Source organism: Sphaerodactylus townsendi, linkage group LG02 (assembly GCF_021028975.2).
Source record: "Sphaerodactylus townsendi isolate TG3544 linkage group LG02, MPM_Stown_v2.3, whole genome shotgun sequence".
Classification (NCBI taxonomy): Eukaryota; Metazoa; Chordata; class Lepidosauria; order Squamata; family Sphaerodactylidae; genus Sphaerodactylus; species Sphaerodactylus townsendi.
This window is the reverse complement of record NC_059426.1, coordinates 74,457,180-74,481,291: the sequence shown is the minus strand read 5'-3', so window position 1 is coordinate 74,481,291 and position 24,112 is coordinate 74,457,180. Positions and strand designations below refer to the sequence as shown.

Sequence of the window (24,112 nt, the reverse complement as noted above, 5' to 3'; positions counted from 1 at the left end):
TGTTCAGCTCCAGTTTTGGTACTGCCACTGTCAGCTGTTTGCTTTCTTTCCTTCTTGTCCCCTCCTTCCATCTTCTTTGACCTCCTTTCACCATCTTCCCGCTTTTCTGTCCCTGGCTTCTCCAGCTTAGTGGCCAGTGTATGAGCCATCTACTGTAGGTATGGCTCCAGAGTCCAGACCAATTGTATAGGCTATCATCATCAGTGCTCTTTTAGAGATGAAACAAGTCCCTGCCCAAGTAACTTAGAATTTTCTATTTGATTCCTTGGGGGAAACAGCCCAGAAAAGTCATAACGGAGAAGGAAAGAGGGGGTTAAGGAATAAATGTGAGCAATTGTTACACTTAACATGCATATGTTACGTAGAACATGTTTGCATAGAACAGGGGTAGGGAACCTGCGGCTCTCCAGATGTTCAGGAACTACAATTCCCATCAGCCTCTGTCAGCATGGCCAGTTGGCCATGCTGGTAGGGGCTGATGGGAATTGTAGTTCCTGAACATCTGGAGAGCCGCAGGTTCCCTACCCCTGGCATAGAACATAGAAGTTTAATGGGGCTCACCTCTGAGTAAATGGGATTACAGCTTTGGAGATTTACACAGGGCCTTCTTTCCCTCCAAAAATACCCCCATGACCTCTTCTCGCACAGCACAGTCTGGTCATGTCCCACCCCCATAACTAATGCTCCTTACTTGGTACACAGTGTCGAGCTCTCCTACACACAAAAGATCAGCATTTGGGGAAGAGTGGCTTCCACAATAGACACATGGTCAGGGCATTCACTGGTGTGCCATGCAACGTGGGGATTGGGGAAAAGAGCGTTTATGTGTGTGGGGAGTGATGATGGGGTCTCAGAACCTGCCCATGCTAGAAAGTGACCCTCTCCACTGTGGGGTGATCTTCACTCTTCATCCGGCTCCTCCTCTCAGTGTGTAAGCAAAGAGGCAGGGAGCACAGTACATGTGCACCAAGCAAATACTTGCGAAGAGTATCAGAAAAATGACAGCCATAGACAGGCTGACAATGCAGCAGAATGTGCTCTGGACCCCGAGGGTTGAAAACCTCCGCCCTTTTGAAAAAGGCAAGTAAGCTGGTTGGTCACACACTTTCAGGCTCCTTTGCCTGATATGGCTGCTGTAAGGGTCAGTTTGTACCTTGAGTTGCTTGGAAAAATAGGTGCATAAAATTAAACATTTAGGACCATAATTATTTATTGCTGTCACCTGCTTTGAACTACTGGAAAAAATGACCTTGACATTTTAAAATTAAATAAATGTGTTGTCTCCTTTATACATTAAGATGGAACAATATAAATTGGATTAGTTTTTAGAAGACAATCTTAGACTAGATTAAAAAAAAGGAGTAACCAGTTTCATGGTGTTGTTCTGAAGCTACTATGACTGACCTATGTTCAGGAAGTCTCTCCAAAAATAGAAGAGGAGTCACCCCTCCAATCCATGGAAACACCTTCTGAATCACTGCCCTGTCCTCTCCCTTCATCTGTGCCCTACTTTGATTAGATGGACAATTATTAATGTGGGTGTTTAGCATCGTATTAGATTGATTTTAACTGCTTTTTAGGAATGTTGTATTTTTAAAGCTATATTGATTGTTAGGTTTTATGTTGTAACCCACCCTGAGCCCTGCGAGGAAAGGGCGGGATATAAAATGAATGTATTTCTTTGTACAGTTGAGCTCCATGCATAACATGCTGAGGACAGTGAAGTTAAACTGTAAAAAACAATTCTTGGAATTCAATTATTACTGGTGCATGCAGACAAATGGGGTGTCCTCCCAACTGATCCTAAGAATACCTGGGGAGCCTCCAGTGATGTGTTAAGTTACAAGTATCAGTTAAGAGCCAATTTTAAGGCAAATGTAGGGCTCAATCCATTTTGATGCATTAAGTGGTTTGCTGCCTGTCAAGAATAAGGGGCAATGTGTGTTTATAAAGATGCACTTGACACACATCATGGAGCGATGGCCAATGGCAGCTCCCTGGACTGTTTCCACAACATGTTCCAAAATGTTTGTCTGTGTGTCTAAAGTGCCATCAAGTTGCAGTTGACTTATGTTGACTCCACAGGGTTTTCAAAGCAAAAGATGTTTAGAGACGCATCTTCACTTCACACCGTACGGCATTCACAACAAAACAGAGTTTATACCACAAATTCACAAAAATAGCCATAAACTTGAAGCCATTGTATCCCCTGCACTGGTGCTCCACTGTCTCTGTGCTCACCTTCTTCCTCCCCTGCTAAAGCACAGGCCACAGCTTTCCTTAGAGTAGACAGGAATGGAATAAGAGACCAGCAGAGTAGGAGACACTGCAGCAGAACATATGAAGATGCCTTATCCTGAATCAGACCATTGATCCATCAGTCAGTATTGTCTAGTCAGATTAGTAGTGGCCAGTGGTGAAATTCAAAAAATTTAACAACTGATTCTGGTGGTGGGATTCAAATAATTTAACAACGGATTGTTTACAAACACCATTTTAACAACCGGTTCTGCCGAAGTGGTGCGAACCTGCTGAATCCCACCACTGGTAGTGACTCTCTAGGATCTCAGACAAAGGTCTTTCCCCATCACCTATTACTTGATCAGTTTAACTGGAAATGGCAGGGGTTAAATCTGAGAACTTTTGCATATCAAGCAGATACTCTACCACTGAGCCATGGCCCCTCCTCCCCAATCTTTGGTCGTGCCCTGCAGCTTAAAAGGCATCAGACACTATGAGAGACAGACAATCTGACCACTTTTTAAGTCAGTGGAATGGCTGGTTTAAAAAAGAATAAAGGAGTGGGATGTTTCTGATGGTGCTTAGTGGGTAGTTAGCATAGACTATGGTATTGCTTTTAACTGGCCAAAGAATGAGTTAGGCATAGAAGACTCATTTTTGTCTGTGGACTTTGTGTGGGCAGTTGGGAAAATGGCCAAGAACATAGGAGCATTTTGAAAGCCCAAGTTGAGGTTGCAGAAAACATTTAATCACCATGATTTCAAATTACTACAGTACAATATAAGATGACAAAAACAGAATACAGAAAACAACTAAATCACAGATAATAGCTGACAGTACTTACATACAACTTCAAAATTGTCCTGAGATTTTTCCCAGTAATTGAAAGAGGTCATAGGGGCAGAGGCTATGGAGCTCTATGGGAAGGGAAAGAGGAAATAGGGGGTGAGGAGGAAATTAGTTCCCCCTTCCCCACAAGTCCTTATGAGTTTCCGCTTGTATTTACAACTGTGTGGTGGCCTTTTATATCTCCTCTGGAATATTCAGGAATTCTACTGAGTTTATCACCAGTAGCTAAAATTAGCATCAAAGTGTCAATAATGGATTGTGTACTTTACAGTGGCAAGGGAAGCAAATCCAGGAGGGTCAGGAGTATTACTAGGAGTAGTGGATGGCTTAACCCCACGAGACTGGAGTGCCTAAATTGGCAAACCTAAACCCAATTTCTATTTATGCACGTAGTGCAAACATACGGCAATTTTAACCCTGAATACTGAGGCTCAGCCTAGAAAAAAATGGTTTGCTCAGAGGTGTGCATTACTCGGGAGTAAGCTTGGTGAAGCAACCATGCAACGCTTTAAACGGGTGAATCATGACCCTAGGAGGGTTTACTCAGAAGCAAGGCCAGCCTACGTGTGTGTGGGGGGGCAATTTTCTGCTCCCCCCACATGACAAACTCTGTACATGCGTGCCCACAGAGAGGGCTCTGTGTGCCACCTCTGGCACGTGTGCCATAGGTTCGCCACCACTGTACTAGGGTGTTCAAGTGACCACAGTATTGAGGGAATATACAGTCGGGCACTATAGGATTGCTAGAGGACTCCTGTACCTTCTGAAAATTCTTTAGAAGGCTCCCCCTCCGCACAGCATGGTGATGAAATGCTGGAAGAAGCAACTCCTTGAAGAATTTTTTCTTCTCTGCAACTCAAAAAAATAGAAGTCTGGATCTGGCAACCCTAGCTATATGGAAACACAGTCATATATTTTTCTGTTCTGCCTTAGTGACATGGACTTCCTGCAACAAAGTCAATATTTCCAAATGAGATGTACAGTTATGTGTAGGAGCCAACTTGCATGTCCACTGGCGTAGAAAGAAATCTGCTATTGCATTTCACTCATGCAAATGATCAATTTTCTTGGATTAATAAGAAGTTTGAATGAACTTCCTTATGAATGGGCTTCTGAAATATGTTCAAAATGAGTAGTTACACAACATACCATTAATAACACATAAATCACACCCTCCTCACCTCAAGATTCCGGATGAGTTAGTGACAAACACAAATAAGCATACATTCTGGTAAATACAAATACTCTAGCTGAAATTCTTAATATGCCCTGTTTTAAAAAAGCTGGGCCCAGCATAGCAACTTCATTTTTAAAAAACGCTACAGGAAACTCTTGTGGGCTATTCCAATGTCTTGAAGTTTTCTTTGAGCTTATGTGTATATCAAAACCAATGTGAGTTGTAGGCTTAAGGAGCCATTGTCCATGTGGTGGGGAGTACTGTCAAGTGGCAGGTGGTTTATGGTGACCCCATAAAATTGTCAACATAAGAGATTAACAGAGGCGGTTCTCTGTTGCCTGCCTCTTCATAATGACCCTGGTGTTTCTTGGTGGTCTCCCATCCAAATGTTGACTAGGGCCAGCCCTGTGTAGCTTCTGAGATCTGATGGAATTAGGCTAACCTGGATTAGCCAAGTCAGGGCTAATGCCCAAACAGTGGCTGTTTTAAATAACAAGATCAATTGTGTTTGTTCAGAAATATTAAATAAATCAAGAAAAGATATGATAAATGACTAATTCAGTATTCATAGAACAAAGAGACAAGCAGACAGACAGACATAGGTATACTTGAACAACCACTTCCTCTCAAAGCCCCATTATGCATAGAAGGCTTACCTCGGGGCTCTTCACTGTGCAGTGGACTTGAAGTGGGGTCTCCACTGGCGTAATGCCCATTGGGCAAGGTGGGCAGCTGCCCAGGGCATCACCTTGTGGGGGGCATCAAAATGCTGGGTTCGTTTTTGGGTATTTTAGTGGTTTTCCATTTTTGCCCTGCGAGGGGTGCAGTTTTCCTTTTTGGTTAGAGAGGGCACCAAAATTTCTGTGTATCATCAGGAAGATTGTCCCATTCTACCCCCCAAGTTGATGATGAGGGTTTGGTTCAGGGAGTCCAAAGTTGTTGGACTCCCCAAGGTGCCCCTATCCCCATTGCTCCAAATGGTTTCTAATAGGAGAGATAGCTGCTACAGCTCTTGAGGGTCCATAACTTTGGCCCCCCTGAACCAGATCAGACCAAACTTAGGGGGGGGAAATCATTAGGGCAGTCCTCTGATGAGACTCCTGAAAGTTTGAGACTGTGCTATTAGAAATGTTTCATTAGCCCACAGCCTGTAACTCTCTATTGAATAACCCAGTGCAGAAGTAACTTCATCAGAGAATAAGTTTCTTTGGGTAATTTCTAGGATGTTCCTGCAAGGGGTGCATTTTTGGATGTACTAGCACCTGAAAATTTCAGGGGTATCATCTGGGAGATGATGGCACTCTGCAAAGTTTAGTTTCAGAATGGTTCAGAGTTAGTAAAGCATATTCCCTCAAGGGGTAGCCCCCAACTCCTTAGCAAAGAATGGGAATGGTGCTAACCCCTTTGAGGGTCCATAACTTTGGACCTCCTAAATGAAACTGCACCAAAATTGAGAGGCCAAAATTAAGGCGACAGTTTCTAGATGATACCGTGGTACCCCCCAATCTTTGGTGCTGATACATCCAAAAAATACATTCCGTGCAGTGAACGTTCAAGAGCCTAGTCTAAGAATCTTTGTTCGTGCATTGAGTTTTCACTGCATTGCATGTCCATGAGGGGCTGCAATTTAGGGGGGGGGACACTCTGGAAGACACACCCTTAAAAGAGCTTTCAGGTTCTGATTGTGGGATCGCTGCCCTGATGATACCCCCCAGGTTTGGTGCAGTTTGGTTCAGGGGTTATGGACCCTCAAAACTGTAGCCCCCATCTCCTATTAGCTCCCATTGGAAACAATGGGGGATAGGGGCACCCCCTTTGGGAGTCCATAACTTTGGACTCCTTGAACCAAACTCACCAAACTTGGGGAGTAGCATAATGACAGTCTCCTGATGATATGCTGAAATTATGGTGCTGATATGTCTAAAATACTTCATGGTGGCACCCAAATGTCCTGGTGCAAAAAAATTTAATTTACCTGGTAGAGTGGCCTTGAGGAGTATTCATCTCCAGTTTTGCCTAGGGCTGGGCAGCTTCTGCCCAGGGCTGCCTCATTACACCCTTGGGGGTCTCCTTGTGTTTCTCTGTTTATACACAAAGAGGCAGCACACAACCTGTAGCACAGTTAGTCTGCTGAACTCTGCTGGCTCTCAGTTCCTGGTTCTCTTAACTCCACCCATCAAATCAACCTTAAAAGCACTGATCTCTCCCTTTCCACTCCCCGCACACACTCTCTCTCTGCTGCAGCCATGGTAGGGAAGAGAGAGGCTTGTTTTAAAATAAAGGCTGGTTTGAAATCAAGTTTTCAAAAGCCCTCCCAATCATCAGGGAGGGTGGAAATAGAGAGGGGATGATGGGGTGGAGCCAAAAAGGTACCCTGCTTGTACCAATCCCTTGGAAAAGCCCTCTCTGTTATTATTACATTTTGATATATGCATTTAGAGAAGTAGGAAGGACCCAGCATCATGGGAAAGGGTGGGAAAGAGAGGAAAAGCATGGACGGCGGGTGAAGTTAGGTAGGCTGGCTGTGGGCAGAGAGAAGATGTTGGGGCAAAGCTGTGTTCACTGGCAAATCTGCTCTGGCGGTGAAGCAAATTAAAGTCATGCTAAAAGTGGTCTTGCTTGCGATGGAGAGAATGGAAAGTGAAAGCGATGCTCCAGAAAATATGTCCATACAAGAAATCTTGCTGTTGACGGACATACACCCCCATTGTGTCACAGGCACGCTGTGCATAATTGGCCAAAAATTCACACACATTTTCCTTCTTGCATTGCCTCCTGGTGTAATAAGAGACGCAGAATGGAGATGATCAGTTTTAATACACCTTCACTTCAAAAAGGTTATGTAGCACTTCCAAGTATGCCCTACTGCTTTTTGTTTTCTCAACTTTTTTCACTCCTGGTCCTCACTGCCAAATAGCTTCCTTCTGGCAGCAGTTACCTCATAAGGCTGCAGTTCTTGGCTGCAAAGTCTGCTGTCCAATAGAGTTGCCAGCTGGTCAGAGAAAAATGTCCTGTTCCTACAACAGAAGTTTAATATACAGAAACGGGCAACTTAAGCTTTCCATAGCATGGAGGTAAATAACATCACTTGGTTATTTGCAGCAGATCAAACTGATAGTAAAGGGACAGAAAGAGGAACCAGTTTAACAGTTGGCAAACGTAGGTGTGTTTAATACCATTTTAGTCTCTTCACACCTCTTTCAAGGGGTTCCTCCTCCCTGTACCATCTTTTCCTCTCCATCAGCTCCTGAACTGAGCCTTTCCTCACGTATCATTCACTCCGCAGCATTCCATCATCTCCCTAGCAACCAGAACTTCTTAGTAGCCTTCCTCACCTTATCTATATCCTTTTCAACAAAAATAACTAAGTAGAATGGTAATTTCATCCGCCACGTGCTAGACTGTCTTTGCTTTAGAACATTCTGTTTGGGTTCTCGTGCCTACCTAGTTCTGTTAGATAAGCACTAACACCCAAGCGGAATGTTCTAAAACAAAGACAGTCTAGCATTGGTGGATGAAATTACAATCCTACTTAGTTCTTTTTGCTGAAAAAGGTATAGCCGTTCCCCCATAAAGTTCACTACATTAGCTTCTCGCCATTTACTCCACTTCTTGTGGATCACTACTTCATGCACTACATAAAAGGCTGAGGTACACCAAGTTGTTGTACGCATCAACATGTTGTATGAACCAGTAGGTGAAGACTAAAAGCTAACTCCAGTGGCGTAGGTGCCACAGGGACATGTGGGGACATGTACCCTGGTGCCACGGGGCCTTGTGGGGACATGTGCCAATTAGTCAAATGGGGGGGCAGACTATGCCACTGAGCCTGGGAGCAGGAAGTAGCGCAGCCATGGTTGGAGCACCCCAGTGCTTTTTTTGAAAGCTGAGAGAGACCTTGGCTTAAAAAAAGAAAAGCGCTGAGGCTGCAGGCTGGTGGCTGGAGCGCCCCTCCCTCTCTGAGAGGCAGGGGAGCTCCAGTCTTGGCACTTTTTTTTAAAGCCAAGAGAGACCTCGGCTTTAAAAAAAGTGCCAAGGGAGGGAGGCAGGGAGGGGCTTTCCCCTGGCCAGGAGTCTGGCTGGGCTGCAGCCCACCCCCAGCAACTCCCCAGCCAGTCCCTGGGCCAGGGAGAGAAGCAGGGAGGGGATTTCCCCTGGCTGGGAGTCTGGCTGGGCTGCAACCTGCCCCCAGCAGCTCCGGGAGGGAGGCAAGAAGGGACTTTCCTGGGGCCGGGAGTCTGGCTGGGCTGCTGCCGTGCCAAGGAGGTAAGTGTGGCATGGGGGCCCATGAAGGGGGGGGGCGGAGAACTTGGAGTCCGCCCCGTGCTCCATTTTCACCAGCTACGTCTCTGGCTAACTCTCAAGCAGAAAATCAAATCTGACATTTTGTTCTATCCAGAATAAGTTGGGGGAATAGCAGGAAACACAGGAATAGCAAGGAAATGTATATTTGGAGACTCACAGTCAAAGAAGACGTAGAAGGTGTGGGATTCCACAGGTGTCTGCCCATGTGTTGGTGGAAGAGGGGAGGGTTTTTTTACCCAAACAAAATCAGTGACAGAAGACAAACACCTTCTACTTCCCTCTCCTTATCTTGTGGTGCTCAGCTGTTTTTTAAAATTATTTTTTTCAAACTTGATTTTGCACTTGATTATAGAAAAGGAATCATGTACAAGATATAAAAAGAATCTGAGGAAGTGCTTAGATAGATGTTGACTATTTTTCTGATTTGTGTATGAAATGAAATCATGTCATGTTTCATGGAAATCTGATATTTTAGCTTTACTTTTGACTACTCTAAGTTGATGTGCAAGTTTTTCTACCACTGCTATTTGTCACAGTTCAGAATACCAAGAATGTAATGTTAAAAGTTCTGCAGTTTCCTAACATTTTACAATTATCCTTCAGGCTGCCATCAACATAAACACTATTAAACCCTTGGGTGCCCCTTTTCCATTTTGTTTCCATTGGATTGTTTACAGAGCCAATGCTGGATAGATGATTTGATGTGTAATGTTTGCCATTTCTAGAAATATTTTTCCCCAAACTGTGACACTACAGAGAATGACCACAACATATAACTCTTTCTGGTTGCAGTTTCTCCAACATATTATATTATTTGTATTATTTATTCTTGCAAGATGCACTGGAGTAATATACCATTGGTGTAGAAGTTTTAAAGAATTCTCCCAGAGGACTGTTGATGGAGTTTTTCTTGTCTGAGTCATCTAGAATTTATTCCATACATTTTGTCTGATTTTTATCTCAGTATCATCTTCCCATAACGTTTTCAGTCCATTTGACATATTTATGTCTATTACAATTAAATGACAAACAAAATCAATGAGAGGATACAGAGTCCTCCCCTTTCCTCTCCTTATCTTCTGGTGCTCAGCTGTTTGAAGGATTCTTCTCCCAACCTGGCTCCAGTATTGGAAGTGAGCCACTCTGGCAGAAAAATGCTTAAAGCAGGGTTTCTCAATGGTTCATTTTAATAAACAGAGCAATCATATTTATTTTAAAAATGGCCTCTCACAAAACCACAGGAAGTAGCAGATATTGCCTTACTAGCCTACCTTTCTACTCCCTCTCTCTGCACATCTCTCTCTACAGCCCCCTCCTCAGTTATTCAGGAAGACTCTTCCTCTCTCTGTGCTTCTTGGGATCCAGCTGGGATCAGAGATCTGTCCTGTCCTCCAGACCTGAAGCTGTCACCTTCCTGTTACTTGCCTGCATATTTGTCTTCCAAGCTGAGGGGAGGGCATCATGGCTGGTATTCTGGCCAGTTTAATTTGAAAGTGCTGCTGTCTTGCAGAAGTAGAGATCCTCCCTGAGTTATACAGGCCACCCAATGAAGTCAGCATGGATGCCATGGTGAGTGTAGCACCTTGGCCTGATTACCTCTCCCCTGGGGAGACAGTGTCCAAGCCATGTACCCTGGGGGAGGGGACTGGCTCAGGTGCCTGAGAGTCTGAGAACCAGTGGCATAAAATTACAGAGTGCAAGAGACAGAGAGGGACCAGGATTTAGTTCCCCCTGCCTGACACTTCTTTTTTCTTTAAACAATATCCCACTCCCACCGCATTTTACACAAGAATGAATGGAACACAAGAACATTTAAAAAATCCACGCTGGATCAGATCAATGATACATCTAGTCTCTCCAGTTCCTCTGCAGGTCCAATGGAAGAAGAGTTTTGATTTATACCCCACCTTTCTCTCCTGTAAGAAGACTCAAGATGGCTTACAAGTTTCTTTCCCTTCATCTCCTCACTACAGGCACCTTGTAAGGTTGATGGGGCTGAGAGAGTTCTGAAGAACTGTGACTAGCCCAAGGTCACTCAGCAGGAAACACATCTGGTTCACCAGATAAAAGTCTGCCGTTCATGTGGAGGAGAGAGGAATCAAACCTGGTTCTCCAGATTAGAATCCACCTACTCTTAACCACTACACCAGCAGGGCATAGAGGCCGAGGTTTTCTTCTGATGCTGCCTCCTGGCACTGGGATTCAGAAGTTGATTGCCTGATCAAGAAGGTTCCTTTTAGTCATCATGGCTAGTATCTACGGATAGAGGTCTCCTCCATGAATCTGTCTAATCTTCTTTCAAAGCTACCTGTGCCTGTAGCCATCATTACTTTCTCTGGCAGCAAATTCCATATTTTAATGTGTAAAGGGGTATTTCCTTTTGTCCATCCTGAATCTACTGCCCATCGGCTTCATTGGATGCCCTCAAGCTCTAGAATGTTGAGAGAGGAAATAAAAGTTTTCTTTGTTAACTTTCTCTACCCCAAGTATACTTCTACAAACTATAATGTCCGCCTTAATTATCTCTTTTCTAACTTAAAAACTCCCAGACTCTTCAGCCTTTTCCTCTTTTGTACTTTTTTCAGCTCTGCAACATTTTGAGATATGGCGACCAGAACTATAGGCAGTATTCCAAATGAAGCCACACCTCGTGTCAAGAATGCTTGACATGTGAATAAATATGTATGCATCTCTCAGCCACAGCTAATTTGTCCCTTACTTAAGTGAGAGGTCAGCCTTGCCAGCAGCATCCCTGCTTCTGAGCAGCAGAAATGCCCCACTTGATCATCAAGTAAATAAGGGTTTTGGAAACAATGGACCTACGTCTAACAAATGACACAATATCTTCGTCATCTCTGAAAGGCTTGGAACTATATATAGACTTCTGCTTTTAGCAGAAGCCAGCAAAAACATCTCCATTCCCCATAACAAATAGGGTCACTAGCAAGTGTCACCTTTCCTAATCTTGGTATGTCAATGTTGCAAATTCTTACTGGCACACAATAAGACATGTTGCATGTTGCAAATTCTTACTGGCACACAGTTCTGCGTCATATAAGATGAATCACTAACCACAGAAGATAGTTAGTGTTGGGGTTCCACTCCCAATTGACCTCTAACTGCTTAATACATAAGCCCCAGCAGACTTGGGACTCTACTATGATTTGTCTTAACAACAAAGTCCAGCTTATGCTGTTCTAACTCCTAAGTGCTCTGTAAGAAGATCTTATAGAGACGTTTTTCAGTTTGTTTTCCTTCATTGTTTCCAGTGCTACCTTTACAGTGCCTCACGTCATACTGCAGTCTTACATTTGAAAGAAGCAACTCCCATGTTTGCCGGCTGGTGCTTCTTGGCTGATGAATGACATCAGTTTTAGAACTAGGTGCTAGAGAAAAACAACAATTATGCGCAATATGTACAGCTACCCTCCAAATAAACACATAATGGGCTCAGATCCATAAGGCGTTTTGCTTTAAGCCCTTCAATATTAGCTAAAATGCAGTTACTCATCCTAGAGATTTCAGCCAAAGATTCACTGGAATCATATGAAATTTTGCATCTCACCTCAACAGTTGCTTTGAACTCTCTCATTCAAGATCGCCCTGGACTCCAAAACATTTTTGCTTACCTCTTCCTGCCAAACAAAAGTAGTGGCAAAAGACCTCAAAGATTAGAGAACAGAAAAGAAGAGGTCAAGGGGCAATTGCTGTAATAGCCATGCAGGATCACACCAAAGGTCCCATATGTGGAAATCCTGTTTCACCACAATGGCAACCAGCTTATATGGCTATCAAATGGGATTAAGTATATTCCTGGGTAAGAGATCTAGCAAAAACTGTTAGCCAGGAAAACTAACTAGGTGTCAGATCCCCAAAAACAGAAACAACTTCATGTACAGAGGTTTATTCATGATCGGGAGGACAGCTTGGAAAAGCCGGCTTTTCCCACGCAGTAGACAGTAATATGTTTCCATCTTACCCCCCACATGAGAACAGTGCTGAGAAAATATGCAGACAATGAGATAGCAAGAACTGTACCCGCTGAGCATGGCCTTGACCAGCACCTGGTGGTACTAGTACTAGGCAGCCCAACCCCCACCCACACTAAAGCACAAAGCAGCCCAAAAAGCACCCCTTCTACCAGGCATCCCGACACTAGGACCCCGAGGGCTGGATTCTTTTGAATACCTGTTGCAAGGCAGCCAAGGAAAGGAACTGCGATTCAAGGTTTGCTTGTGAATTTCTGCAATGCATCTGTTCAGTCACCATAGGAAACAGGAGGCTGAACTAGATGGACCTTTGCTCCAGTCAAACAGGACTTTTAAAAATCTTATCTTCAATCAGTCTAGAATGTATGAAGTAACCGATTAGATCATCACACTGAAATACTAATAGCTCACTCGTAATGCCAGTGCTGGTGTGATGCTGACAAAATTGCCCAGTATCCTGTGTTCTCCCAGCAGTCGGTGTCCTCACCCACAACAAAACAAGGGAAATAACAGTGGATCCATAGAACACTCTGCTTTATGACAGGCTGTGGCATGCCCATTAGGATGGTAGTGGTGGTGGTGGTATTAAATCTCCTCTTGTAAATACATAATATTTTGATAATCAGATACACAGGGAAGGACACGTGACCACTCTAACCAGATCATCCAGTGCTCTCCACAACTCAGGTCCTGGGTGGGGATTATTATGCCCTGAACAGCAGCTTCTTGCAAGGCAAAAGGGGATAACAGCAAAGGAACATACATCAGAACATTCACAAAAGACCTTCCTGTTATTCCTCACACTTTCCCTCAGTAGTAGGATGCACCCTCCCACCGAACCCAATTACAGGACCTCAGTACTACATTAAACCCCAGCCAGGATGCTCAGAGTTTGAATGTTAGGGCATGCTGCATGGGGCTCCATCTCCCAGCCTCCTGACAAGCATAGTTAAATCATGCAATGTTGCACTTTAGTTGTAGGAAAAGCATTAATAAAAGCCTCCAGGAATGACCCTGAAACGTTCCCCATGACGCTGGTATGGGCATTTGCAACACAGGCCTGCCACAGGAACTAGCTTCCAAGTTTGGCTGCTGTGCAACCACACAACAGCCGAATGCTGAGGTAAGTGGATCAATGCCAGTTTCCGTGCCACTTAATATGGTGCAGTGGGCAGAGATGTCAGCGTAGGGCTTCCACCACATCCAATGTGGTTTCAGCCCCGACTCTGGATTGCACAGTAAAATGATTAGAGGGTTGGAGCACCTTCCAGGTGAAGAAAGGCTGAAGAGACTTTTCAGTTTCAAAAACAGATGACTAAGAGGGAACTTGATAGAATTTTATACAATTATGCACAGGGTAAAAAGAGTTGACAAAGGCCATTTACGCACTTGTGATCTCCTTTGCATTGAGTGTACGTTCCCTTCAGTTTTGATTCTTGGTTACACACATGTTTCCTCTCTTGGGAACTCACTGAGATCTCAGATCAGAGAATCCCTGAGGTTTTCAAAACAAAGTTTGAGTATTTCTGCCCTTGCACAGGTAAAGCTTTCTTTGGGTTTTCTCTTTCCTCCCTGCCTTTTCCCATCCAAACAACAGCAGTTTCTCCTACTCTTCAGGTCACCATTTCAAAATGACCAGAAAGACTTTATTTTTAAAAAATTTAATGCTGAAATTCTATTGCTTGAAATTGATATGAAATTAACACATGGTCTAGCAAAGTAAGGCTAGTTAGATCAAAGATCGCAAAAAAAAAAAAGGCAACAGGCAACCTCTCAAAATGGAGATTGCACGGAAAGAACAAGGAAGTGCTGTGTGGGCATAATGGTAGATCGGCTTGGCTAGGGACTCTTCCCAAGGGGAAATCCCTATGTAAACAAAAAATTGTGGGCAAACAGTGAAGCAAACAGCAACAGGGTAAGTACTGTGTGCATAAATGGCTAAAGATAACTCTCCCCAAATAGAACAACTGGAGGGCAACCAATGAAGCTGGTTAGCATTAGATAAAAGGAAATACTTATTTACACAAGGAATTATTCAAATCTGCCAGATGATGTAGTGATGGCTGCTGGTACTGATGGCTTTAAAAGAGGATTAGACAGATTCATGGTGAAGAGGTCTATCAGTGGCTACTAACTGTGTTGATTGAAAAGAACCTCCATGTTCAGAGGCAGTAAACCTCTGAATACATATGCCAGGAGGTGACATCAGGGGAAGGCCTTGGCCTCTATGTCCTGTTGTTGGACTTCCAGAGGAACTGGTTGGCCACTGTGTGCAAAAGGATGCTAGACTAAATGGGCTCGTCTTATAAGTCTGATGGTGATGACAGCACTGCAGAGGAATGCTCAAGGGTGTTCCTCCTATGCAGGTGCCTGCTTGGCCAATGATTAAGGCACATTTAGGGTGTGGGAATTGTGGGTTCAAGGTCAACTTCTCTCATGTTTTGCTGGTGACTTTTCTATGTTGTGACGTGGGGGCATGGTGTCAAGTCAGGACTGCATTGGTGGATGCTGGTTGGCTGAATGCATTTGTGCCACTCGGAGGGATGTCACTGCCCACCGCTCCATGAATGTTGCCAGAGTTGCTAGGGATCCTTGCATGCTTGCTATGGGTCAGTGCTGGGCAAGGGAGCTAATGTTATCCCACACTCCACACAGAATGTCCATAGAAAACCAACCAGGAGCACTGCTACTAGAAAGCCAACACAATGCAGTGCTTATGAAGAGTGGACTCTAATCTGGAGAATTGGGTTTAATTTCCCAGTACTCCACATGAAGCCTGCTGGATGACTTTGGGCAAGTCACAGTTCTCTCATAACTATCTCAGTCCCACCTACTTCACAAGATGTCTGTTATGAGGAAAGAAACAGAAGGAGTTTATAAAGAGTTATAGTTGAGAAAAGGTGGGTATAAATCCAAACTCATCTTGTTCAGGCAGCTGGTCACCAGTGCCTCAGAGTTGATGTCATCAACTGGAGTAACTCTACAAAGGTTCACACTGTAAAGCAGGGTGCCTAAGGCTATCATGTAAATTTATGGCAGAAGCTTTAGTAGCTCAATCTCTTAAACAATCTTGTTCACAGAGGCATAGGTCCCATGTTATTCAATAAGGCTTACTTCCAGGTAAATGTGCACAGGCTGTATAAGCAACAGATTGCACTGGCTCATCAGGCTGAAGGGAAAATATAGCTGTGTATGCCAGCATTTTTTCACTCTCTAGGCAGCAGTTTCTACTTGAGTCACTTGTAACATAGAATTACTTGATGCAGCACTCTGATCTCTTAATTATGCAGGGTTGTTTGGAGCCTAACTTTAGCCAGTGTAGGAGTATGCAAGCTTTTGAAATCAAAAGTTGGCCAATGTGAACAAAACTGAAAAGTCCTAGCTTTTTTTTTACATCCTTTTCCAAAGCCTCTTGACATCTTTTCAAACGGAATGTCCATTTTAGATTTTCTCATCGTTCAGAAGGCGTGTGCTTGTTATATAGTCAATGGGAAGAAACGCGCTCTTTCTCTACTGTCAAAACAGAAACGCCAGAATTTCCTCATCTTCGAAAATCGCTTCTCCTATGTCCAGAGGCTTTCCTGTGCTTGCAATACAAATGACACGCCAGCCTTAACCCCTTCAGTTCCAGCCTTCCCCAACGCTGACTGAAGCACCTCAGCTCTAGAAAAGCAGCCGAGTCATACTCACTACGTACTACCCCTTTGCGAGGGGCGGGGCCAACCCCCCTTCTTCCGCAGCCTTTCGCCTGCCGATTCCAAGGTCCGGCGCGATAGTGGGCGTGGTTTCTCGTTGCTGGTTATGACGTAACCTCGAACTATATACAGGCGGCACGTAATGCTCCCGCCTTTAGAACGACCAGCGAGACCGAGCTTGGAGGTTCCTGCTTCAACAGTGATTGGACGGAACTCCCCCTTCTCGGCTCCGCCGCCTCCGCCCGATAGCCCCGCCGCCGCCGCCACCACCCTCACTGCCACGCTGCCATGGCTTCCTCTCCTTCCCAGGTGCGCCAGAACTACCATCAGGACTGCGAAGCGGCCATCAACCGGCAGATCAACTTGGAGCTTTACGCTTCCTACGTGTACCTCAGCATGGTGAGCGCCTACTCCCGACTCGGGAGGGCGGGAGGGGTGGCGCGGGTCTTTGCAGTGGCGCTGCTGGAGAAAGACGTGTAATCGCAGGCAGAGCCGCCGCCGCCGCAGCTTCCTCCGTTGTTTATGTGCCTGCCTGCTTCCTTGGCGTGTCCTTGAGGCCTGCTTACTGTGGGCGGCGCCTGCCTTCTGGATTTGCTCCCTGCAGGCGTGAAGGGAAAAAGCAGTCCCCAGGTGCCAGGATCGGGGTAAACACACGCGCTTTTTAAATCCCTTCGGGCTTTTCCTGGTTCTTGTCCCAGAGTAGCTTCCTCTTCTTTACCGCTGCCGGGGTTAGCTGAGTTATCCATAGGGGAGAAAAAGAATGGCGACAAAAGGAGCCTCGCTGGATCGACACAGGCGGTCACCGAAACCTGCATTTCCTTGCGATGGCTGCCTCAGCAATGAAGGAGGGCTGTCGGCCGGTTTTTAGGGTCGCCCTTTACCAATCCTGAATCTCGGAATAGGGAGACGCGGGGCTTAATGTGCTCCCCCTTCAAATACTGACTGCCCCTTTGGCCCCTCTGCAACTTGGAGCCTCTGCTGAGCCGCTGCGCCACAGACGAAGATCTCTCCTTAGCGGGTCCCCGCGCCTTGTGATGTAACCAACGGGCTCCCATGAAACTGCCATGGCGCGTGGGAGGTTTGGGCCACCACGAGCCAGAATGCCGTTCAAATTTGTGAAATAAGCTGAATTTGGGTGCAAAGTCTCCAGAGCTGGTCTCTGGTAAAGTGTAACTGCGCTTCCATTGACCTTGGCTCTGAGATAATACTTTTGTCTACGCTGGCATTACTAAAGTCTTTTGGTTGGAGAGTCAGAAGTCTTGATGAAATAGATCTTTTTAATTTGTCTTGTTTGGAGCCAGTCAATAATTTTGGGGTGGGGTTGGACTATAGGCAGCTGGCGTTGTCCATAGACTTATCAGCTTGGAGCGAAGGGTGTGAGGGCAGGCACCTTCTGGCTCTTTCAAGAATGTGGAAAAGGTTGCTGAAAATCTTTCACCTGTGTACAGATATTTCTTGGAGCCTGCAGCCAGGGTGTTTTGTGAGATTAATGTTTAACATACATTTTTTCCAAAGCGAAGCACCAAACTGCTCATTGCAGTAGTATCAACTTATTTAAGGCGGTAGTCTGAATTTCTGTTAAAAATGGTGATTCTGAGTGTTAGTCCACATTGAATGGCCTTTTTTAGAACTCAGCCCATTTACTTAAAATATGCATGGTTAAAATTTACACTAGGGTTTGAGAGCTGGTTGTGTGCCTTTAGATGCCTTTCAAATCTGTTCTGGAGCATTGATTTCTATATCCTGGGTCCCTTCCGCACACGCAGAATAATGCGTTTTCAAACCACTTTCACAACTGTTTGCAAGTGGATTTTGCCATTCCGCACAGCTTCAAAGAGCACTGAAAGCAGTTTAAAAGTGCATTATTCTGCATGTGCGGAATGAGCCCTGGATTTGAAGGAAGGTGCTTATACAACAAGCTATAAAAAACCCTGAATTTCATAGCTGCAAAACAAATTATATTATTGAAACTGCTAGGGGGGATTTTGCTGCCAGTGACCTCTGGTTCCTAAGGAATTAATTTCCCACATCATGTTAACCTTGGCTACTGTCTCCAACTTTTTTCTTAACTTCACAAAGCTTAAAGTGTGCACTACCTGGGACTGAGCTAGAATGGAGAAATTACTGTGTAGTGTTGGTGATAGTTTAATGGTTAAATGGGGGGAAGTATGTCTCAGATACTCAAACCTCATTGCCATTATGACTCTTCAAACCAGATTTTATAATCCCAGTGTTGTCTTCTCATACTAGCAAATGTGTTACTGAAATTCCCAAGCCAACGTGACCTGTGTGTAAATGTCACCTTTTAAAAAAACAAAACCCAACTGCATTGCTGTGAGGTCTGGGGGAAGTGGATTGTAGTGAAGTATCTGTACTGTATTGTGAACCTGAGTACAGCCAGGCTTGATAAAGATCAGTTAGTCAAATCTGTAGCTGCAAGCATCTGTTTATACATTTCATGATAAATTTAGGAACAGTCAGCTGAGTGCTAATGGCTAAAATAAAGACTCCTGTAATTCAAGAATTTGGATTTTTCCCTCAGTCCTACTACTTTGACCGTGATGATGTGGCTCTGAAGAACTTTGCCAAATACTTCTTACACCAGTCCCATGAGGAGCGCGAGCATGCAGAGAAACTTATGAAACTGCAGAACCAGAGGGGTGGTCGCATTTTCCTACAGGACATCAAGGTCAGTTATATTAGAGAAACTGAAGAGTTAAGGTTATAGAGTGCAGCTGTATTCTGGGTGGGACCTGCTGTGTGTGTGGTTTTGTTTTACAGTTGTATGCTGCCTTTCCTCCTAATGTGATTTATGGTTGTACCTCTTGTATATATGAACTTCTATGTTGGGAGAAGTGGGTCTTGCTAGAGCCTCCCTTGTCATAAAGTAGTCATATGCATACAAGGACCTCTTATAATATGAAGAACATTCACACTCGCCACACCTATGGTATAGTTGAGCAGCAACCATGTGCCTTAACCTCAAGGCAGTGGCTTTCACACTGTGATCTGGGAGGTGAGGTCTTTTCTCCAATGACAGCAGTGTGGGTCACAAGTTCCAGCCACTGCCGCTCTAGAACTGTGCACAATGAAAAGTGTTTGAGATAGACCTTGTTTGCACAGTGCCACTGTGAGACCCAGTGGGCTTGTGTGTGTGTGGTAGAAGTGTGTGTGGTAGAAGTGTTCCTAAACCACCTTGTCCTACCTTGAAAGGGTTTCCTTAAAGTAGAGAGCTCAGAAATCATGAGGCTGGGTTGGTCTCTGAGTGCAAAATACTAGGGTTTCCAGAATTGTGGTGCAATTAAAATGCAATTTGAGAATCTAGTTGTCATGGAAACTAGCTTGTACTGATTCAATAGTGACTTTGCGTATAAACTGAGACACTTGCCTTGACCTCATTGTTTCCTATGTGATACTAAGCAAGTGTCTTAGATCTGATTAAAAAAATTGAATACCTTAGAGTGTAGAGGTCTTTTGTGACGGGTGTACTGTGGTGTCGGGAATATCTTCTTGAATCTCCAGGGTGAAAATTGGTATTTTTGCTTTTGTTAGAAACCAGATCGTGATGATTGGGAGAGTGGGCTGACTGCAATGGAATGTGCTTTGCACTTGGAGAAGAATGTGAACCAGTCTCTGTTGGAACTGCATAAACTGGCAACTGACAAAAATGATCCTCATGTAAGTTGCAACTAATGAGAATGCTATGCTCAGATAGAAATCAGTAGAACAGACGGACTGCTTTGCACCATGTTCCATCCAAATACTAACCAGGTTTAATCCTCCTTAGCTTCCAAGATCTGACAAGATTGGGCTACCCAGTTGTCAGGGTAACTAGTTCAAACAGCAGGATGCATTTTTATTGCTGCAGAACTTGGACCACCTCATTATATAGCTCTACAGCATGACTTACCTGTAGGCCTGGAGGTCAATGATAATATCCTTGCACTTCCTTAACTGCTCCCATTAATGAAGTTTGTAAAGCCTTAGAAACCATATTTGGTGGTGGTGGTGGTGGGGGGGTGTTGAGGAAGGAAGGGGAATACAACGGAGTTGAAATCACAGACTAATGATGTCACAGTGTCTTTTTGTGTCATATTCTTGCATGGGACCCAGAGGGCTGCTTGGTTTTCTGTGGAGCTGGATGTGTGTGCTTCTGTTTAACCTATACCATTCTTTTTTTTTTCTTGTAGTTATGTGATTTCATTGAAACACACTATCTGGATGAGCAGGTCAAATCTATCAAGGAGCTGGGTGATCATGTGACCAATCTGCGCAAGATGGGGGCACCAAAATCTGGAATGGCAGAGTACTTGTTTGACAAGCACACCTTGGGAGAAAGTGACAATGAGAACTAGAGGCCTGCCATTTATGCCTCACTGGAACTGGAGCTTTTTGTTTGACCATGCATGTTTCCTTGGTTTATCCCTAACACTTTCCATGACTGTAAAAAAAATCAAAATTTTGTTGTATCTAATGCCCAATAAACTGACTTGGTTCCAGTTGGTTTCAGATGTGCTGTTATGTGTAGGGAATTTACAAGCCAGTGAAGCATATCAAGAGCAGTAAAGTATTTCTGCTAAAGTTACTACAGCTTGTAGGTCTCCATTGCTCTGCAGTAACTGAGCTGGGGGCATGGTCTAGTGCAGGGGTCTGCAACCTGCGGCTCTGAAGCCGCATGCAGCTCTTTCAGTCTTCTACTGCAGCTCTGCGTGGCTTGGAGGTTGGAGGGTAGTGTGGGGGTGTCCCTCCTGCCCTCCAGATCAGTTCTGAAAGGAAAGGTGAGTGGAGGGGCCGAACCAGAGGCGGCTCCGTGCATGAGGGCACCATTTTTTGCGTCTCCTCCACTCACCTCTCCTTCCAGCGCTGCTCTGGAGGGACATGACCATGCTGCCCTCTGACCCCTGGAGGTTGGAGGGTAGTGTGGGCATGTCCCTCCAGAGCAGCCACCACCCCCCTCTGCCATCCCCGTAGCCGGCCTTTCCCCTCTGCCCCATGGAACAGGTGGCTGCCTGTTCCGTTGGGCAGAGGGGGTTTTCCTGCCTGGCACTGCTGTCTCCCACAGCGCAAGAGGCAGCGGCACCGGGCAGGCCATGGGCACCATCCCCTCTGCCCCATGGAGCAGGCGGGCAGAGGGGGTTTCCCTGCCCGGCGTCTCCACCTCCCAGCGCTGGAAGGAAAGGTGAGGGAGGGGCTGAACCAGAGGCTGTCCGGCTTTGTAGATGATCGGGGCCGTGGAAAACGGGTCCAAATGGCTCTTTGGGTGGTAAAGACCCCTGGTCTAGTGCAGTGATGGTGAACCTATGGCACGGGTGCCAGAGGTGGCACTCAGAGCCCTTTCTGTGGGCACGCACAAACAGAGTGCCCTCCCCCCCCCACATCTAGGCTGGCCTGGGCTGCTGGGCTCAATTATTAGCATTAAACTTAAGACCTAGTTTTGGGGAAGCAGTGTAGGTAACCCTGTTAAGCGCTGTTAAGCCCCACTGATTTTCATGCAAAGAACAAAAGCACAATCCTTTACCTGGGAGTAAGCTCGGTTGCTAGCAATGGGGCTTGCTTCTGAGTAAACCCTCCTAGGGTCGTGATTCACCCATTGGAAGAGATGCACGGTTGATTCAAAGCCACTGACTCCACCAAGCTTACTCCTGAGTAACGCACCCCTCGGAGCCAACTGTTTTTTCTAAACTAAAACCTCAGTATTCGGGTTTAATTGCCGTGTTGGCACTTTGCAATAAATAAGTGGGTTTTGGGTTGCAATTTGGGCACTTGGTCTCAAAAAGGTTCGCCATCACTGGTCTAGTGCATACTCAACAGTTCCCCCCACTTTTTGCCACTTGCAGGGAGCAAGGAGTTGGTAAAGCTACATTTTGAACTTTCTATGTTCAGGCTTGTTCATTGCAAATGCACAGAACTGTGTTTTCCTCATTGAGTGAAATGCTCAGATGCCATCCTAACTCAATGAACCTGCTATAATAGGATTTGTTCTTTAAGTTATCGCAGGATGTAGGTAAATTTGCTCTGTAACAGGGCTCCAAGATTCTTCTTGCTGGAATAGCTGGAGTTGGTTACACTTCTAGAATTTTTTTTTTTAAAAAAACAGCTACATATATGCATGAAGTTGTCAGATCATTGGCTTATTAAAGTGTACTCAGGTGGGCCATGGCTTTCCAGAATCTCAGTTCAAGGTCTCCCACATCTATTACTACCAGATCATCTCAACTGGAGTTGCTGGCAATGAACCTGAGACCTTCTGTCAGGAAAACACTCCACTAGGGAGCTGGATGGCTCCCCATGGTAAACATGGCTTGTCATTAGTGTTTTGATACAGTTCCTATCATGTTGCTTTAGACTGGCAATCTAAGCTTGTGCAGAGCTGAATCTCTTCTGAGGTTACTGTAGAAATCAGTGTACTAATGACTTCTACATCTTTCCAATTACATGCCAGTTTTGATGACATTTCATGCAAAGTTTTGCTAATCTTTAACATATTTTGTGTACATCCTGAGGTAATTAAGCATGTAGGTGTCAGCAATGTTAAGCACCCACATGGCTGCCAGTTCAGTTAGAAGTCACGCTTTGGGAACCCCAACACTATAACTTACTAGGAATATACAAGCATCCTATGATCTTGTAAAACATGCCAATGTTATTACTTCAGCACATCTTGACTTTTTCTAAAGAGTCCTGCAATGTGGTTGGATAATTGCCTGATGGCATAGCTGCTAATTAATTGTACAATCATTTGTTAGATGTTTGCGATAGACTGAAATCTGCTAAAAATAAGACCTGCAGCACACTTTGGCCCCTTCTGCACATGCAGAATAATGCACTCTGAATCCACTTTCACAATTATTTGCCAGTGGATTTTGCTATTCTGCACAGTAATATCTAGCTACAAAGTGGATTGAAAGTGCATTTTTTGCATGTGTGGAAAGGGCCTGATTCTTACAGTGAACAGAAGAGCTAGAAAAGAAGTTTTTCCTCTAAAATCATGTGAAATCTCTGATTGTGAGGAATGTATACAGTCTTGTGTCATGCTTGTAAACCAGTTTCATGGATGGAAATCCTACCATCAATTGTAGTCAAAATAGTAAGTTATGCATATAGTGGAGTTATTTAGTGCTAATCTTATTCTAATCTAAAAAAATGCAGATTATTTTTATGAAGGGAATTTCCTCCTTGTTATGTAGACATCTAGCCAGGTGGCAACAGAGAAGTGAGAATAGCCACAGTTCTCATATGATATCATGTGAGGTTTCCAGTATGAAAAAGCAAGTGTTTGGTTACAGATGTTGTCCCCAAATTGTAACAGTACTTTTCATATCCATTTCAATGTAATTTTGGCGTCAAAAACTTTTCCGGGGCAGGTATAGTTTACTGAGTCTTATCAGTTGCTCAAGCTATTATGGCAAGTATAAGTAGCCCATTTGATTTTATTTGGTAAAACAGGGTGGTGTCATTGTTTTTGCTGATACTATTTCTGTAATTAGGAAGTGAAACATTTTTCTCATGGGTGGTTTCATTTGTCATCTGCTTTTTAGGAGTGGATTACTGTTTAATGTGCATGAGAACCTAAAAAAGTATGACATGATTTTCTTTTTTAATCACTTAGTGGAGGGTTAGAAATACAATATCTGCTGTTCTAGTGTAAGAAAGCTGTTCAGATCTTTTGTGCTATGCAGTGCAATCCTATGCAGAGTTACTCTAGTAGTCCAACCCCATTGAAATGAATGGGTTTTGTCTGGAATAATTCTCCTTAGATTGTTCTGATAGCTCACCCAAACTGTAAACTCTTGTTGTTTTGGAGATTATTAACCTCTGAGTTTTCATTTATTTAACTTAATTTATGCCCTGCCATT

The 24,112-nt window shown here is 44.5% G+C and overlaps 1 protein-coding gene across 1 annotated transcript; it reads left to right on the top strand.

Annotated features, from left to right (window-relative positions):
* Positions 1 to 16,379: 16,379 nt before the first annotated feature.
* Positions 16,380 to 20,755, top strand: FTH1 (ferritin heavy chain 1). The gene is made up of 4 exons (XM_048486318.1): positions 16,380 to 16,655; positions 18,799 to 18,945; positions 19,809 to 19,934; positions 20,447 to 20,755. Exons 1-4 carry the CDS (start codon positions 16,545 to 16,547, stop codon positions 20,609 to 20,611), a joined length of 549 nt encoding a protein of 182 aa, XP_048342275.1. The 5' UTR covers positions 16,380 to 16,544; the 3' UTR covers positions 20,612 to 20,755.
* Positions 20,756 to 24,112: the final 3,357 nt, after the last annotated feature.